This window comes from Drosophila subobscura, chromosome E, assembly GCF_008121235.1.
Source record: "Drosophila subobscura isolate 14011-0131.10 chromosome E, UCBerk_Dsub_1.0, whole genome shotgun sequence".
NCBI classification, from domain to species: Eukaryota; Metazoa; Arthropoda; class Insecta; order Diptera; family Drosophilidae; genus Drosophila; species Drosophila subobscura.
In genome coordinates, this window is record NC_048531.1 from 6,020,375 (window position 1) to 6,038,353 (window position 17,979).

At 47.0% G+C, this 17,979-nt stretch overlaps 6 protein-coding genes across 7 annotated transcripts; 4 read left to right on the plus strand and 2 right to left on the minus strand.

The window, feature by feature from the left end:
• Window positions 1–525: 525 nt before the first annotated feature.
• LOC117891286 (dynein regulatory complex subunit 6) lies at window positions 526–3,055 on the minus strand. Its single transcript, XM_034796678.1, has 3 exons — window positions 2,905–3,055; window positions 1,531–2,790; window positions 526–1,474 (listed from the first exon to the last, which is right to left on the minus strand). Exons 1-3 carry the CDS (start codon window positions 2,953–2,955, stop codon window positions 725–727), a joined length of 2,061 nt encoding a protein of 686 aa, XP_034652569.1. The 5' UTR covers window positions 2,956–3,055; the 3' UTR covers window positions 526–724.
• Window positions 3,056–3,334: 279 nt separating this feature from the next.
• Window positions 3,335–4,801, plus strand: LOC117891186 (dynactin subunit 2). Its single transcript, XM_034796518.1, has 3 exons — window positions 3,335–3,495; window positions 3,552–4,473; window positions 4,533–4,801. Exons 1-3 carry the CDS (start codon window positions 3,460–3,462, stop codon window positions 4,715–4,717), a joined length of 1,143 nt encoding a protein of 380 aa, XP_034652409.1. The 5' UTR covers window positions 3,335–3,459; the 3' UTR covers window positions 4,718–4,801.
• A 99-nt stretch (window positions 4,802–4,900) lies between these two features.
• On the plus strand, window positions 4,901–5,865 carry LOC117891187 (protein swallow-like). 2 transcript variants are annotated; one of them, XM_034796519.1, is made up of 2 exons: window positions 4,901–5,090; window positions 5,141–5,865. In XM_034796519.1, exons 1-2 carry the CDS (start codon window positions 4,973–4,975, stop codon window positions 5,719–5,721), a joined length of 699 nt encoding a protein of 232 aa, XP_034652410.1. In that variant the 5' UTR covers window positions 4,901–4,972; the 3' UTR covers window positions 5,722–5,865. The 2 variants fall into 2 exon arrangements, with proteins under 2 accessions (XP_034652410.1, XP_034652411.1); XM_034796520.1 differs by having other exon boundaries at window positions 4,904–5,090; window positions 5,150–5,865.
• A 455-nt stretch (window positions 5,866–6,320) lies between these two features.
• LOC117889804 (protein transport protein Sec31A) lies at window positions 6,321–11,470 on the plus strand. Its single transcript, XM_034794281.1, is given in 13 exon segments — window positions 6,321–6,449; window positions 6,652–6,867; window positions 6,928–7,894; window positions 7,959–8,202; window positions 8,263–8,375; window positions 8,561–8,617; window positions 8,745–8,847; window positions 8,911–9,659; window positions 9,662–10,342; window positions 10,402–10,512; window positions 10,576–10,896; window positions 10,963–11,034; window positions 11,099–11,470. Coding segments are annotated over 12 exon segments (3,804 nt in total). The 5' UTR covers window positions 6,321–6,449; window positions 6,652–6,670; the 3' UTR covers window positions 11,288–11,470.
• LOC117889805 lies at window positions 11,385–12,980 on the minus strand. The gene is made up of 2 exons (XM_034794282.1): window positions 12,139–12,980; window positions 11,385–12,082 (listed from the first exon to the last, which is right to left on the minus strand). The coding sequence occupies exons 1-2, from the start codon at window positions 12,902–12,904 to the stop codon at window positions 11,520–11,522; spliced, it is 1,329 nt and encodes a 442-aa protein (XP_034650173.1). The 5' UTR covers window positions 12,905–12,980; the 3' UTR covers window positions 11,385–11,519.
• A 411-nt stretch (window positions 12,981–13,391) lies between these two features.
• Window positions 13,392–13,705, plus strand: LOC117889807. The gene has a single exon (XM_034794286.1). It carries the CDS (start codon window positions 13,441–13,443, stop codon window positions 13,681–13,683), a length of 243 nt encoding a protein of 80 aa, XP_034650177.1. The 5' UTR covers window positions 13,392–13,440; the 3' UTR covers window positions 13,684–13,705.
• The last annotated feature ends 4,274 nt before the right edge of the window (window positions 13,706–17,979 follow it).

Here is a 17,979-nt window from a genome sequence, read left to right on the forward strand (position 1 = left end):
GGTCCAATCAGATCCCAATCTGATAGATATGGTCCTTCCCTACGGAATGGCGTTTTTAGTTAGTTTAGTTTTAGTTTTCTTTTATCTTCAAATTTGTAGGTTTGGGGGTTTTCGCCTAACAGTGTGAGCTTACAGAAGTATGGGTGCAAAGTTTGGTGGCTCTAGCTTTTATAGTCTCTGAGATCCAGGCGCTCATAAGGACGGACGGACGGACAGACAGACATGGCTCAATCGACTCGGCTATTGATGCTGATCAAGAATATAAATGTATACTTTATGGGGTCGGAAAAATACAATATACCCTATTTACTCTTCGAGTACCGGGTAAAACAAAAAATTTATTTAAATAGCTCTTCACATAATAATGGACTGGCATACAAAGAGTACATACATACATACATACATATGTATAAATTACTTGAAAAATCACAGCTATGTAAATAAATATATACATACAAATATAGATATGGACAAATGTTTCCTTGGAAAAATTAACCGATTCACAGTTGAAATTAATTAATCATTTTCCTATTGTGTGTTGTACACATATTTTATCATATCTACTTATACTTAACACATATATTTTGCTAAATATTTTATGTAGGTCTTTCTCCACAAAAGACAGCCTCGTAGGTCGTGTGTTATGTGACGGGACATGTGACTAGCGAAAGTTGTACAACTGAAAATAATACAATACCAAAACAATTAAAACAGCGGCAAAATATCAGTAATCGAGACGCTTCTTTAAGCGAAAGAACTCGGCATTGTCGATGCTCGTCATATTGTCCATATTGAGGTTACGCAGCGTGCGTATGCCGGACAAGCGCTCCTCGATGTCCGCGTACATGCTGCGACATCGGTAGACGGAAAGGGTCTGCAGGCCAGTGCAGTTCACGATGATCGCGTCGAGAGTGTGCTCCGTCAGCTGGCTGCAGCCACTGATGTGCAAGGCTCGCAGGCGGGGCAGGTTGGCTGTGACCACCTGCATGGTCTTGTCTGTGATATTGTAGCAATCGGACAGATCCAGCTCCTCAATGGAGGGGCAGCTATTGACCAGTGCCTCCATGCCCAGCAAAGAGATTTGCTGACAATTCGAGAGCATTAATCGCCGTAGCTCGATGTGCTTCAGGCCGTACTTTAGGGAGACATCGCTGATCTTGTTGCATCCACGCAAGTTGAGGGTGCGCAGACCACGCAGCTGCTGAATGTTGTGCCCCTCGAAATCCTCCTTATGTATCAGTTTCATTTCGTATGCGGCCAGCATCACCTGCTTGCGCCTAGCGTCACGCACAATCTCGTCCTCTGCTTTGCTTCTCAGCGATATTTTGACGGACTGCAGCGAGCTGTCCCGCTCCCCCAAGCTGTGGCTATACGGCGGGTAGAAGTTCTCCATCGTAGACGCCTGAGGGCCCAGTTGCTTGCGACTCTGCTCCAGCTTAGATATGTTCAAGCCAGTGAGACCAGCATCTGTTAACTAGATCGAAAAGATTCAGATTGGGAGTATTGGGAATATATTTTGATTGGACTTACGCCGGAGCAGTGTTCCAGGGACAGGTCGCGCAGCCAACGCAGCTGACCAATTACGAACTGTATGGCCTCATCCGTGACTCCATTGACACAGTTGTTCAGATGGAGCGAGCGCAGCGAGCGCAAATTGCTTGCAATGGACTTGATGCACTCTTCGCAGATTTGCAGGTGGGACACATTAAGCTCCAGCAGTACATTGTTTTCCTCGGCTGCCACGCCCGCGGTGATGCCATCGCTGGTTATGCCATCACAGTTGGAGATGTCGAGGCTTTTCAGGCGACGCAGCTTGTGCAGATGGATCGCTCCAACGTTGGTGACGCTCGTGCAGCCGTTAATCTTCAAATGCTCTAGTTGCGAATTGGTCTCGGCAATGCAGGCCAAGTTTTCATCGGTCACGCACGTGGTCCCTGACAAGTCCAAAGCAGTCAAAAGCGGCTGAGTGGCGAGGAAGGTTCTAATTGTCGTGGCATTTAGCTGCCTGCAACCGGCCAAATAGAGGCGTTGCAACTTTAAATTGAGTTGGCACAGCGGCAACAGAGATTGCCCGATGAGGGTATGGCTGAAGTTTAACTCCCGCAGCGTTCTCTGCTTCAGGCTCAGCATAGTCAGAATAAAGGTGAATGTAAGCAATGATTCGCTGAGCACCACACTGTCGGACTGGCTTGCGTTGGGGTAGAAGCGCCGTTGCAGCGCGTTATGGAAGGCGATTTGACAGCCAGACATATTGATCACCTCGAGGCGAGGCATAAACGACGTCAGTCTCATTAGGATGGCGTCGGTGAGATATTGGTTGTCACATAGCGACAGCTCCCTCATGCCCGACAAGTTAGTTGCCAATTCGTTGAGAGTTGAGCTGGAATTAGTGCCTCTTTCGAGGAAGGAGCCAGACATGAACAACGGCAGGCAGCGCTTCAGGGAAAGCGAACGGAGGTGCGGCAGCACACCCAACATGCCATAGAACTGCTTGTCGTTCAAATCAACATTATCCAGGGCCAGCGACTGGGCCGTTTGACCTATGAACCTGAGCAGCTCAGGCACCTGACCAAGGGTCACATCTTCGAGCATAAAGTGGTTGAAACGTCTGTCGCATCGCATCAAATCAACTGCTGGACTCTGCTGATCCGAGAGCACTACTTTTGAGAAACAGACACGGGTGCGCGCTTTAAACTCGGTCTGATCCAACGCCGAGTGCCACAGATGGCACGTCGATCCAGCCGCCAGAAGGTCCGAGTAGTCCAGGAAGCCAAATATTTTCAAAACAATCTGCCAACATAAAAGCCAAATGTAATCAGGTGACTGTTTTGTTGCCCATAACAGGCAGATATTCGAATCTACATGGAACGGCAGTCACGGGACTGTCAGTTTCGGTTGACTTGCCTCTAACGGTAGCTCGTCATATCTGGCGGAAGAATATTCCAAAGACGACATTATATTTATGCAGATGCTAGCAAGAATCTATGAATTAGATTTAAACAGCACTGCTATACTAAGCGTTTGTAATTAGCCAATCAGTTTGACCGCGGATATTACCATATGACCCTCAAAAATATACCGAAATATACCCTAAACCCCGAAAAGTATATAATATACCATCAACTGGTTCACCCTTCTGTATAAGAACGCCATTCCACTTAATCTTTAGTGCTGTTTAATTTTAGTCAGCTGATGTAATGGAGCTACTGTCGACGAACGTTATGTCGACGCTATATAGGTCCCGCACCTTGTAACATTCTTAGGTAGTAGTATTTTGTGGTATGACACGATAGTTTTATTGTTTCTTAGTAGTGGAGCTCCTATCGATTGCACTTTTGCTAAAATTGGGTCACACTGTTTATGACATCAGATTTCTGTTTGCAAAAACTTATTTTTCGTTGAAAAACATTGCATATCCTTGCGACCAGAAGCTCCGGACAAGTCACCGTGCCCACAGCTATGGCCGATCCAAAGTTTCAAAACCTTCCGGGAATCGTAAGTTGAGCAATGAGGTGGCGTCCAAATCGTAATTTGCATTCCCTTTTTTGCAGGCCTATGACCAACCTGATGTCTACGAAACGCCCGACGATCCCGAGACGGACACCTCTGATTACTACGAGGAAGAGCCCGAGAATGAGGCTATAGAGCGAATGCACATTTCCGCCAGCGCTGCCCACAAACGCTTTAGCGGAGCAACGCTCGAGGGAAGCGTCGACTTTACGGACCGAATCGGTCGCCGCTCTGGCCGTGGCTACGATATGCGAGGCGCTGGCGAATATGAGCTGGTGGGACAGGGTGAAAAGGAGACTCCCGTGCAAAAGTGTCAGCGGCTGCAGATCGAAATGAACGAACTTTTGAATGAGGTAGCCGCTCTGCAAGTGGATCGCAAGATTGCTGACGAGGAGAAGCAATCTTACGATGCTGTTGCCACTGTCATAAGCACAGCCAAGAAGGTGCTGGAGACTTTGAAGCTGGAACAGGTTCTTGGCAAGGAGCAGGTGCCCAATAGCAAGCAAGTGAAAGCACTCATCAGCCAAGTGGAGGAATTCAAGCAGTCCGGCGTACTGACGGCCATACCAACACCAGGCACTGATTTGGCATCCACAGCTCGTGTGGCTAGTCTCGAGCAACGGCTATACCAATTGGAGAAGGCCGTGGGAGCACAGCCGGAAAAGCTAAGCCGTCTGACCGCTGCCACCAACACGAACAATGTGCTGGAAGCTGTGCGCCAACTCAGCACCAAGGCTGCCCTACTGCAGCCTGACAAGCTGGACACCATTGAGCAGCGCCTAACGACTCTGGCCGGGAAAATGGACTCCATTGCCGAGAAGTCCAGCGGTAGCTCCCAGGACGCCAAACGTGACCAGAAAATTTCGGAGCTCTATGATATTGCTAAGCGTACGGAGCCTGTTGTCGAAATACTGCCGCATGTCATTGAGCGTATGCAAGCTCTGGAGTCCCTGCATAAATATGGTAAAGTAGAACATCAGAGCATCATTAAAATTTCTTTAATTGCTACGAGTGCATTTCAGCGAACAACTTTGCTAAGATTATAGCCGAAATTGAGCAGAAGCAGGGTACCATAACAACCAGTCTGGTCAATAACAAGGAACTTCTGCATTCCGTACAGGAGACCTTTGCTCAAAATCTGGAGACCATCACCAGCAAAGTGACTAAAGTGGAGCAGCGCGTTACAGCAATATCGACAGCTAAATAAGTGAAGGCACAGCACATGAAATATGTATTTCCATTATATTATCCCTTATATTTATTAAATAACAAACATTCGAGTCTTTTTTAATAAGTGTTCCAAATGCTTGAAGAGATGTTTCGGTATATAATGGTATTCGAATCCGTTTTTTGGTATATTACGGTGTTTCTGGTGTATGTGAAGCCCATCTCTAGAGTAACGGTGCTATTTATTTGTATATGTGTTCTATGTTCAAGAAGTAATAAGATAAATCCATGTAATATGTCTATAATGGATGAATCGTTTCCCGCCGAGCTGTTGGACGAGCTTAACAGCAACGGCGCCAGCACCCCACGCCAGATGCAGGACATCAAGAGGCCAAAGATCTTTGGGAATAAACGTAAGCGACCACGTGCCGTAGTTATGCAGCATTCCAAGTAATCCTTTTAGTTAATCTAGACTCTGTGGAATCCAACCAGAGTGTAGTCTACCAGAAGCAGCAAGGCCGCAACACCCTCCCAGAGTGCGTGCCGCCCAGCGAAGCCACACAGTCGAAAGCTGAGGATAGAAGGAAGCGCTTCTCTCACTCGGCATACACCAAGCGGCGCTACAAACATGTGACCAGCAAAGTGGCAAAGTACATTACGGACATGGAAGCCCAGGACGAGAAGGGGCGCAGGGCAAAGGAAAACCTGCTGCGCAACAACTCTATGCCGGAGTATCAAGCAGAGCCCAGTGACGCCAGGGAGCTCGGGCACTTCAGTGTGGACGAGCTCTTTGCCGTGGACCTGTCAGTGGCTAACGACAGCGCGGACATCAGCGAGCGCCTTCTCAGCGAGATTGAGCGCCATCGTAGAGAGATTGTCCGCCTTCAGGAAGAGAACTTGCGCGTGCAGTCCTACAGCGACTATCTGCAAACCAAGCTGGACGAGAAGGCTATGCAGACGCTTATAATGAAGCGAAATTTGGAGACCATTCGCATTGAAATGGAATGCTACAGGCATAAGCTAAGGAAGTATGAGAGCGCCTAGCTGCGCTCCCCCAACATCATATTTTTAATTGTCTTATTTAATTATGTTTTATTTACTTTACATATTTTGTCTTGAGTGTAAGTGTGTACCGTGATTTAGGGCAATGTTTTAAATAAATTATAATCAACGCGGTTGGGTTGGGTTTAATATTTCTTTGCGCTTTTGAGCACTGAAAGAAACAGCTGACACATTCCTAGTTTTCTTTAGCCCTGGCAAAACTTGCCAAATAGGGTGGGGTTGAGTGGGTTAATTTGAGAGAAGCTTTGATAGTTATATTTTAATATTATTTTATGGAAATTGGGTATACAAATGCCCAAACAATACTAACCCACCGGTTGACAATCAACAAATTGTCAATTGTTGGTTGAAACTTTTTATTTATAAACTTAATTTGAAAACATCCCAAGAAAAGGATGTCGTGAAAACTAGCCAATCTTGTGGAAAATTGATTGATAAATCGGATAAAATTATAGTTTGAGCTCGGAAACTCCTAAATAGCGAGTAATATCAAAGAGAACATCAAAATCGAGGAAAATGATTTAAGATTTAAGCTATATTTACAGTATATTTTGAAAATGCACGGGTATCTTTCTGTATATTTCCGAGGCCCTGTGGGTACATTCTATCGATAACTCCGCGGTGTCCACATATTCCAATTAAAAGAATAATAACAATTTTTAAACGGGGCTAAAAGTGTTAGCGAATGTTAATTGTATTTACAATTCTAAGTGAGTTTTACCATATGCAACATTTGACGTTGTCTAGAGTCCAGAGTTGGGCCACACAGGCAGCGTAGATGCCCCAAAAAAAAGTGATGACGGGGCGCACTCCAATTGGACGGACGTGACACAATTTCAGTTGGAAGAGGCAGCAGCGGCCCAAGAAAAGACAAAAACTATTCGAAAATAATTGTAGTTGTTTCTATTGCAGCATCAATAGCACTGGCAACATGAAAATCAAGGAATTGCAGAAGACGGTGAACATTGCGTGGTCTCCGGCACAGCAGCAGCAAATATTCTTGGCTGCCGGCACGGCTGCCCAGCAGTTTGACTCAAATGCAAACTCCACCTTGGAGATATACTCGCCCAACTTCAGTGATGCAACCTACGACCTGGAGCTTAAGGCCAGCGTTGCCAGCCAGCACAAGTTCGTTTTGGGCGTAATATTGATGCTTTGGGATTAATTTTAATTCGGTTTCGTTTGCAGGTTCCAGAAGCTTATATGGAGTCCCATAGGTCCACATCCAAGCGGCCTTATCGTGGGCGGCTGTGAAGCGGGTCAGATCAATATTTATTCGGCCGGCAAGCTGCTCGCCAATGGCAACGAGGAGCCCCTGCTGGCTCGCCAAGACAAGCACACTGGGGCCGTCACCGGACTGGACTTTAATCCATTCCAAAACAATCTGCTCGCCTCATGTGCCTCCGAATCGGAGATTTATATTTGGGATCTGAACAACCCAGCCACGCACATGAACCCGGGCGCCAAGACCCAGCCACTGGAGGATGTCAAAAATGTTGCCTGGAATCGGCAGGTGCAGCACATTTTGGCATCTGTTTTCAGCACACGCTGCGTTATCTGGGATCTGCGCAAGAGCCAGCAGATCATTAAGCTCTCTGATTCGCAATCTCGTGTGCGGTGGCATGCCATCGAGTGGCATCCAGAGGCAGCGACTCAGGTGTGGCTGGCCTCGGAGGACGACCAGGCGCCGGTTGTGCAGCTGTGGGACTTGCGGTATGCCACTGCTCCGGCGAAAACATATCAAATCCACGAGCGCGGAGTGCTGGGCATGTCGTGGTGCCTTCAGGACAACGATCTGATGGTGTCCTGCGGCAAGGACAATCGCATATACTGCTGGAATCCCAACACCAAAGTACCCGAAGGCGAAATTCTCTCGGAAGTGGCCACCACATCATCCTGGTACTCCGATGTGCAGTTCTGTCCACGCAATCCGGCTCTAATTGCCAGTGCCAGCTTGGAGGGCGCCGTGTCCATATATTCCCTCCATGGAGGCACCCACCATCTGGTGCAGACGGCAAACAAGATCGCAGACTCCTTCCCGGGAATGGATCAGTTTGCCCAAGAGCCCATTCCGCAGCAGGCCACGCAAGTGGTTTACCATGATCTGACGCACGCACCCAAGTGGATGAAGCGACCCTGTGGCGTTGCCTTTGGGGTAAGTTTCTCTTCAACATGTCTCGAATTTTCCTTTATAATTGCATTTATTTTCCTGTTCACAGTTTGGTGGAAAGCTGGTCAGCTTCGATGGTGTCTCGAAAAAGGTAAAAGTATCGCAGTTAACCACAGAAGCTGCTCTCGTGGAGCGTGCCAATGCCTTGGAGCGCTCGTTGGCCGATGCCAACTACGCAGATTATTGCCGGCAGAGAGCAGATGACACACCGGACCAGCACCGTCGCTATCTTTGGTACTTCATCAAGGCCAACTTCGAGCTGAACCCAAAGGAGGAAATGCTCAATCTCTTGGGTATGTGAGACCACGTTGAGGGGTATCGCTGACACAAATAGTTATTGCCTTTACCATTAGGCTACAACAAAGATGACATTGATAGCAAGTTCAACAAGTTTATCAAGGAAACTGAGACGAACTCACAGTCGGATGTGGATACACTCACGACCCGCATTTCCACACTCACCCATGTAAGTTTCCGCCACGCAATGGCGCGACAAGACCTTATCAGTTAAACGACATGCCCCAAAAAGCAACCTCCCGCCACGCACTATCAACTTCTTCACGTACATCTGCTCATCTTGCTTTGTATACTTATTTCTATTCGACAACATACTCCATGCATTCGTGGGGCTCTGCTATGCTGTCGCTGTAGAGCGACTCTTCTGAAGTTGAGTGCGATCAGAGTACGAATTATAGCACCGATAATTCGGTAAGACTTTAAAAGATTTAAGAGTAGCAAAGAAAAGTAAAGAGTAGACAGAATGCAGCTGAATGGTGCAAAATCCTCAATGAATTCGTTGCCTCAACTTAATTATCTTTTTTATTTGCTAATGCAGGCAACGTTGGACAACAAATTTGATGGAAATGGAACCGATTCTCAAAATCACGACTATGCCACGCTGTCGAGGCGGCCCCAGTTCAAAGTTCCCAGCGGTGACCGTGAGTAGAGAGAATAAACTGATCGGCTGGCTAGCTTCCTGCTAATTGATTTTCTACTCACAGACTCTGACAGCTTAATTGCCGAGGCAATACTAACCGGCAACATCGAGGCAGCCGTGGAGTTGTGCCTTGAAGCACAACGCATACCGGAGGCCCTCATCATAGCCTCGACGGCCGGCATTGATACGCTTACTCGAACCCAAACCCGATACCTGGGGCAGCAGAAGAGCGAGCTGTCCCATGTAATCTCGGCCTTGGTTACCCGGGATTGGCTTGACTTCGTCAACCGCTGCACGGTGGAGTCCTGGAAGGAAGCCCTGGTGGCTGCCCTCAAGCACAGCGAGCGAAAAGTGGTCGACATCTGTGAGCGCCTGGGGGATCGCTTGCTGAACGAGTGCGCCAACAGCGTGGAGTCTACACGCAACGCCATGCTGTGCTACATCTGTGCGGGAAGCATTGACAAGCTGGTGAGCGCCTGGTATCAGCTGAAGCAATTGGAGCAGCAGAGTCATAGCTACAAGCTGAACACCACCGAGCTGCAGGACCTGGCCGAGGTGGTGATGCTTATGTGCAAGTCGCTGGAGCAGCAGGGCATCTCCGTGGACTTGGCTGGCCGCTTTGCTGGCTTCCTCACTGAATATGGCGGTCTCTTAGCCTCCCAAGGAGCACTCACGGCAGCTCTCCAGTACATAACAACGCTGGGTGGTGGAGCAACGTGTGAAAATGAAGTTTTGCACGGTCTGCGGGATCGCATCAACAACGCCGTCAATTTGGAACAGACCCAGCCACAAGCAGCTGCAGCTGCAGCTCCGGCGCCTTTGGATACCCAGGCCCACAGCAACGGGGTAGAGGGTCCTTCTCACAGCAGCATCCTGTGGCTTCAATGTCCTATGGCCAACCAGCCAATCAGTATGGAAACCCAGCCAACAATGGCTGGCCTTCGCCCGCGCCACCCGCACCAGCAACGTATCCAGCGGCCCAGCCGGCACCACAGATATTTAATCCGCAACAAGTTAAGCAAGAACCTGCGGCCCATCCGCCGCGGCCACTCAGCAACGCCAGCTCTTCGGGTGGCCCGCCACCATCGTCCAGTGGTCCGTCTGGCGGTTTAGGTGTGCATGCGCGCTCGAAATATGTTTTGGATCCATCTGTGGCTGCTCCCACCAGTGCCTATGGCATGCCATACAATCCAGTTCCTGCCCCAGCGCCATCCGCAGCTCCTTTCACGGGAGGACCAGGTCCTGGAGCACTTCCACAAGCAGCCAACGTGCCCACATACAATAGCAATGCATTCAACACCAATCCTCTGTCGTCTGGCCAAGGGTACAATCCAACACCCTTCGCTGGAGCACAGCAAAACTCCTACTTGCCGGGGGTAAATCCCATTGAGACGATGCCTCCAGCTGCTCAGCCACCCATTATACAGAATGTACAGCGGAATCCCACACCGCCACCAGGCTGGAACGATCCACCCGCATTGAAATCATCACGTGCGGTAAGCACATTGTGCTGAAACTCCAAAAAGAAATGTCTGATTATTGTTTCATTTTACAGCCAAAGCCAAAGCCAGTCGCAGAACCTAGTGCAGCGCCCATATTTCATCCGATTTTCCCTGTTGATCCCAATCAAAACCAAAACGGTTATATGGATCCTGCTCAATATCAGGTATGTTGCAGCAAAGTAGTAACAGGAAGCTGTATTTTAAGTGGGAATCATCCATCTTTCTAGAATGCGCCACCCCCTGGCGTGGCAAGCAATGCGTACTACAATCCAGTTGCATTCAACAACAATCCACAGCAGCAGCAGTCATACCTCCAGCCCCAACAGCAGGGCATTCCCAATCAGGCACCACCTCAGCAGCAAAACTGGCAGGGACAACAGCAGCAGCAGCAGAACATTGGATACACCGAACAGCCGGCACCGATTCAGCAGCAACAGCGCCAACCAGAGGTGCCAAAGGAGAAGCCGCCACTTCCAGAGGAATACATCTACTTGCAGACGGTACTGGAGGAGCTGAAGAATCGTTGCCTGAGCGCAACCAATGATCCGGTAAGTGGTCACGTAATCCACGTTCGTTTTAGGGCAAAACTCTAATTATATTCGTCTTAAATACAGCGCACCAAACGCAAGTTTGTGGATGTTGTCAAACGGTTGGAAAATCTCTACGATTGCCTGCGCGATGGCAAGGTAAGGCTCGGCCATGGATCGACTATTCGCATTTGTTAACCAACGTTTACGTTTCTCACGACAGCTCACACCCACCACCGTGCAATATCTTAATCAAATAATACAGTACATTCAAATATCGGACTACGCCAATGCCCTGGAAGTGCATACACGCATCGCATTCGGCACGGACTTTGCGCAGTGTGCTGGCTTCATGCAGGGATTGAAGGTGCTGCTGCAGTCGGCCTCCGAGATGCAGCTGGTCTTGCGCTAAAACCTTATACCACATACATACGTGTCTGAAAGTACCCGCTACAGTTGGGCTCATTCAACGTCTAATTATTGTGTCTTTATAGTATGTCCCACTGTCGTTTTCTGTTTTCGCCCTTCGTTAATGTATTCTTGGATTCTGTCTGGTATATTTCATATGTGTAATGAATTATATTTCCACACAATACGAAGCTGTGGACGCATGTGCATGCATAACAATTGCGTTGATCTTCGGCTTACAGAAGCTTTGGCTGATTCCTTATGTTATCCAGATCAAGCTGCATCTGGGGGGATCCGGAAGCCGCATGTCCACCCTTGAAGGGCGATGTATTTCGCACGTTTTCATGAGCTCCGTACTCCAGTTGTTCTTCCGGTAGCAGGCGATATTTTTTAAGATACTTGTAAGACGCATTCGACATGTCATTGGGACTCTGTGCGTGGACTAAGTTGTCGATCTGCCGAAGGGGTTCCGCATGTGGGGACTTCTGAATGCAAGTAACATCTGCAGGCGACGGGGACAAGCGCATTTCTTGCATCAGCTCGTCGACGGGCTGTCGTAAGTACTTCCGTGCGAGTTCCTTCATGACCATGCTCTTCTCCGTATTCGGCTTGGACACCACACCACCCGTGGTTGGCATTCGCGTAGTCTTGGGTGTGTTGGCACGGTATTCAGTCGACTGGGCTCTTGGCGGAGTGGCCCGGGGCGACTGGAATTGTGGAAGACCTCGCGAATGTGTTGCGGGCAATGGTTCATCCTCCTCCACTATGTAATCATGAATAACAGGCGCCATCCGCTTTGCTGTGGATGTTTTGAATGGGTTTAAGTATGTGTTTACCTTCGTTCGGTTTACTCACTGTTGCTAGTCGTTAAAATATCACACTGTGAGGCAACTGTCCGGCACGGCTTTGAGCTGGAACCTGCAGCCGCTTGTCGGCTCTGCAGCAACGACTCGCAGAGGCTTCTCAGCTGTTGCTGCTCCTGATGCATGGACTCTAGAAGATCAACTACTCTGGCAAGGTCATTCTTATTGACCAAATTGCTCATGTCGATGTCCGAGTACACAACGGACGGCAACGACGTTTGAGATGGCGATATACGTACAGCTTCCGTTTGCGTTCCAGCACAAATCGTGAGCACATCGGTGGTTGCTGCCTGGACGGGTGGGCGCATCACCTGATGGTACTGCCTTGCTGGCTCTGCATAACTTGCCCCGGACTGACTGGATGTCTGATATTTACTCGACGGCGCCGCCTCATGTCCGTAAGGCCGCTCTCGAGGAGTAATATAATACTCATTGGAGGAAGCGGAGGGGCTGCTCGGAAAATTGTTGCTGGCTTGGACCGGCCGCGGGCCAAGTTCTGTTGCCAGAATCGGACTAAAGTTTACTCGAGGCAGCATTTGCTTCTTCCAGGAGGCGAAGCTGGGCCGCGGATCTGCCGCTGGTTCCGGGGTCGGTTCAGGCTGCGGTTGCAGCTGCGGCTGCGATGGTGGCTGTCCGAATAATATCGAAACTTCCGGCACTGTTGGCCTAACAATTTGATCGGAAAGACCCGCTGGTGCCGATGCACTGGGCCTGGGCGCTGAGCGCGGCAACATATCTTCCGTTTCAGGCTCAAACATTTCTTAATTTATTTATAATTATTTATTTTACAAAATTAAATTCGAGCGGGAGAGGGGCTTGGGAGCCAGTGTGACGGTGGAGTTATTGATCAAATATACCGCGTTACCCTCATGAATACTTTCAACATATACCGTAAGTATACCATAAATCATAATTAATTTTCCTAAAATGATATATTCTTATTAAATTTAGCAGCCAGTTAGGACTCACAGCACTAAAACTATAATTTTATTCGATTTAACAATAATTTCTTAACAAGATTGGCTAGTTTTCATGACTTTCTTTTATTGAATTGCTTACAAAATAAGGTAAAAACTTCTTTCTTCTCAACTGGTCAACATACCAACTTGCTAATTTATGTAAAATGTATGTAAGCGTCACGTAGAAGAATATCCCGTGTAAAATCTAAGCGTACAGTATATACTGTGACGGTGTTCAGCTCGCCGGTATATTTTGTATCTATAAATCCGCGGTCACGCTGGCAGCGTGTGTCATAGAAAAAAAAACAAAAACAAATATAAATTGTTGTCAAAATATGCCCGTTTTGGAACACATTGATGCCATGGCTTCAACACCAGCACCCGCTACCACAACGGTGACTACCGACACAGAGTCTCCACATCAGGCCGCACCTGAATTAACGCAAACGGATCATCTGAACAGACGTCTTCTGAAATCTCTTTTGGACACGATGCAGATGCAAATGCAGTCTGACGATGCAAACCAGAGCAACGACGACAGCAACAACGACGAGTCCAACAACGAATTTGATGAATAAATTCTGTATTACTATGCTTATACTAAGGTCTTTAATTTATGTATATCGACAGGGAGCAGAACTGCAATTATGACGGCTCCAACAATGTGACGCAAGTGAGGCCCGATCTAGCTGATCATTCAGTTGATCGCTAAGTTGCTTTCGTCTGGTGACGCTGTTGATGGACTCAAGCGATACAGGAGACTCGTACCTTCGCCAGGAGGCATGCCAAGTCCTGATCCGACAGGAAACAGCCGAGTTATAGCGTTGAAGGGGATTATATAGAAAAACAATATTCAAATGGCATTATCCTTAATGTCCTAGCACCCGAAGTGATCCGGGACATTTTCCCGATCCCGAGGAGGCGTGACATGTCCTTTTTCGACAGGAAACAGCTGAGCTATAGCCTTGTAGAGATTAAAAAGAAAAAACAACGTGAAAATGGCATTATCCTTAATGTCCTTGCACCCGAACTGGTCGCAAAGGATCCAGGACATTCTGCCGATCACGAGGGGGCGTGGCACATCCTGGACGGACTACAAATAAAGGAGGCAACAACAAAACAAATCTCTCCTGTTATTTTTGTCAAATTTTGACAGTCACCTCTTTGCACAGTGGCGCTCACGCGATGAAGACGGTAATTTCTGGAACTAAAATAACGTAGTTCGAGAATTGGCCGATCTGTGTTGGGACGCCACTGTGAACTTTTGAAATTGCTTCACTGAAATGGCCGAAAACTGGAAAATTTTCAGACCAAGTACCAGGCGAACAGAAGTCAGCAGAAGGTAACTTGTGTGAAAAAACATGGAAACCAGCAACCTTCTGCTGACTTCTGTTCGCCTGGTACTTTGTCTGAAAATTTTCCTGTTTCCTGTTTCCTGGCCGAAAACAGGAACATTTTCAGACAAAGTACCAGGCGAACAGAAGTCAGCAGAAGGTAACTTGTGTGAAAAAACATGGAAACCAGTTGCCTTCTGCTGACTTCTGTTCGCCTGGTACTTTGTCTGAAAATTTTCCTGTTTCCTGTTTCCTGGCCGAAAACAGGAACATTTTCAGACAAAGTACCAGGCGAACAGAAGTCAGCAGAAGGTAACTTGTGTGAAAAACATGGAAACCAGTAACCTTCTGCTGACTTCTGTTCGCCTGGTACTTTGTCTGAAAATTTTTCCTGTTTCCTGTTTCCTGGCCGAAAACAGGAAAATTTTCAGACCAAGTACCAGGCGAACAGAAGTCAGCAGAAGGAAACTTGTGTGAAAAAAACATGGAAACCAGTAACCTTCTGCTGACTTCTGTTCGCCTGGTACTTTGTCTGAAAATTTTTTCCTGTTTCCTGTTTCCTGGCCGAAAACAGGAAAATTTTCAGACCAAGTACCAGGCGAACAGAAGTCAGCAGAAGGAAACTTGTGTGAAAAAAACATGGAAACCAGTTGCCTTCTGCTGACTTCTGTTCGCCTGGTACTTTGTCTGAAAATTTTTCCTGTTTCCTGTTTCCTGGCCGAAAACAGGAACATTTTCAGACAAAGTACCAGGCGAACAGAAGTCAGCAGAAGGAAACTTGTGTGAAAAAAAACATGGAAACCAGTTGCCTTCTGCTGACTTCTGTTCGCCTGGTACTTTGTCTGAAAATTTTCCTGTTTCCTGTTTCCTGGCCGAAAACAGGAACATTTTCAGACAAAGTACCAGGCGAACAGAAGTCAGCAGAAGGAAACTTGTGTGAAAAAAACATGGAAACCAGTTGCCTTCTGCTGACTTCTGTTCGCCTGGTACTTTGTCTGAAAATTTTCCTGTTTCCTGTTTCCTGGCCGAAAACAGGAAAATTTTCAGACCAAGTACCAGGCGAACAGAAGTCAGCAGAAGGAAACTTGTGTGAAAAAAAATGGAAATTAGTTGCCTTCTGCTGACTTCTGTTCGCCTGGTACTTTGTCTGAAAATTTTTTCCTGTTTCCCGTTTCCTGGCCGAAAACAGGAAAATTTTCAGACAAAGTACCAGGCGAACAGAAGTCAGCAGAAGGAAACTTGTGTGAAAAAAACATGGAAATTAGTTGCCTTTCTGCTGACTTCTGTTCGCCTGGTACTTTGTCTGAAAATTTTCCTGATTCCTGTTTCCTGGCCGAAAACAGGAAAATTTTCAGACCAAGTACCAGGCGAACAGAAGTCAGCAGAAGGAAACTTGTGTGAAAAAAAAAATGGAAACCAGTTGCCTTCTGCTGACTTCTGTTCGCCTGGTACTTTGTCTGAAAATTTTCCTGTTTCCTGTTTCCTGGCCGAAAACAGGAACATTTTCAGACAAAGTACCAGGCGAACAGAAGTCAGCAGAAGGAAACTTGTGTGAAAAAACATGGAAATTAGTTACCTTCTGCTGACTTCTGTTCGCCTGGTACTTTGTCTGAAAATTTTCCTGGTTCCCGTTTCCTGGCCGAAAACAGGAAAATTTTCAGACCAAGTACCAGGCGAACAGAAGTCAGCAGAAGGAAACTTGTGTGAAAAAAACATGGAAATTAGTTGCCTTCTGCTGACTTCTGTTCGCCTGGTACTTTGTCTGAAAATTTTTCCTGTTTCCCGTTTCCTGGCCGAAAACAGGAAAATTTTCAGACCAAGTACCAGGCGAACAGAAGTCAGCAGAAGGAAACTTGTGTGAAAAAAAAAACATGGAAACCAGTTGCCTTCTGCTGACTTCTGTTCGCCTGGTACTTTGTCTGAAAATTTTTCCTGTTTCCTGTTTCCTGGCCGAAAACAGGAACATTTTCAGACAAAGTACCAGGCGAACAGAAGTCAGCAGAAGGAAACTTGTGTGAAAAAACATGGAAATTAGTTGCCTTCTGCTGACTTCTGTTCGCCTGGTACTTTGTCTGAAAATTTTCCTGTTTCCTGTTTCCTGGCCGAAAACAGGAACATTTTCAGACAAAGTACCAGGCGAACAGAAGTCAGCAGAAGGAAACTTGTGTGAAAAAACATGGAAACCAGTTGCCTTCTGCTGACTTCTGTTCGCCTGGTACTTTGTCTGAAAATTTTCCTGTTTCCTGTTTCCTGGCCGAAAACAGGAAAATTTTCAGACCAAGTACCAGGCGAACAGAAGTCAGCAGAAGGAAACTTGTGTGAAAAAAACATGCAAATTAGTTGCCTTCTGCTGATTCTTCTGTTCGCCTGGTACTTTGTCTGAAAATTTTCCTGTTTCCCGTTTCCTGGCCGAAAACAGGAAAATTTTCAGACCAAGTACCAGGCGAACAGAAGTCAGCAGAAGGTAACTTGTGTGAAAAACATGGAAACCAGTTGCCTTCTGCTGACTTCTGTTCGCCTGGTACTTTGTCTGAAAATTTTCCTGTTTCCTGTTTCCCTGCCGAAAACAGGAAAATTTTCAGACCAAAGTACCAGGCGAACAGAAGTCAGCAGAAGGTAACTTGTGTGAAAAACATGCAAACCAGTTGCCTTCTGCTGACTTCTGTTCGCCTGGTACTTTGTCTGAAAATTTTCCTGTTTCCTGTTTCCTGGCCGAAAACAGGAAAATTTTCAGACCAAGTACCAGGCGAACAGAAGTCAGCAGAAGGTAACTTGTGTGAAAAAAAACATGGAAACCAGTAACCTTCTGCTGACTTCTGTTCGCCTGGTACTTTGTCTGAAAATTTTCCTGTTTCCTGTTTCCTGGCCGAAAACAGGAAAATTTTCCCAAGTGGCCGAAAACAGGAAACCATTTTCAGACCAAAATACCAGGCGAACAGAAGTCAGCAGAAGGTAACTTGTGTGAAAAACATGGAAACCAGTTGCCTTCTGCTGACTTCTGTTCGCCTGGTACTTTGTCTGAAAATTTTCCTGTTTCCTGTTTCCTGGCCGAAAACAGGAACATTTTCAGACCAAAGTACCAGGCGAACAGAAGTCAGCAGAAGGTAACTTGTGTGAAAAACATGGAAACCAGTAACCTTCTGCTGACTTCTGTTCGCCTGGTACTTTGTCTGAAAATTTTCCTGTTTCCTGTTTCCTGGCCGAAAACAGGAAAATTTTCAGACAAAGTACCAGGCGAACAGAAGTCAGCAGAAGGTAACTTGTGTGAAAAAAAACATGGAAACCAGTTGCCTTCTGCTGACTTCTGTTCGCCTGGTACTTTGTCTGAAAATTTTCCTGTTTCCTGTTTCCTGGCCGAAAACAGGAAAATTTTCAGACCAAGTACCAGGCGAACAGAAGTCAGCAGAAGGTAACTTGTGTGAAAAAAACATGGAAACCAGTTGCCTTCTGTTCGCCTGGTACTTTGTCTGAAAATTTTCCTGTTTCCTGTTTCCTGGCCGAAAACAGGAACATTTTCAGACAAAGTTTCAGGCCGAAAAC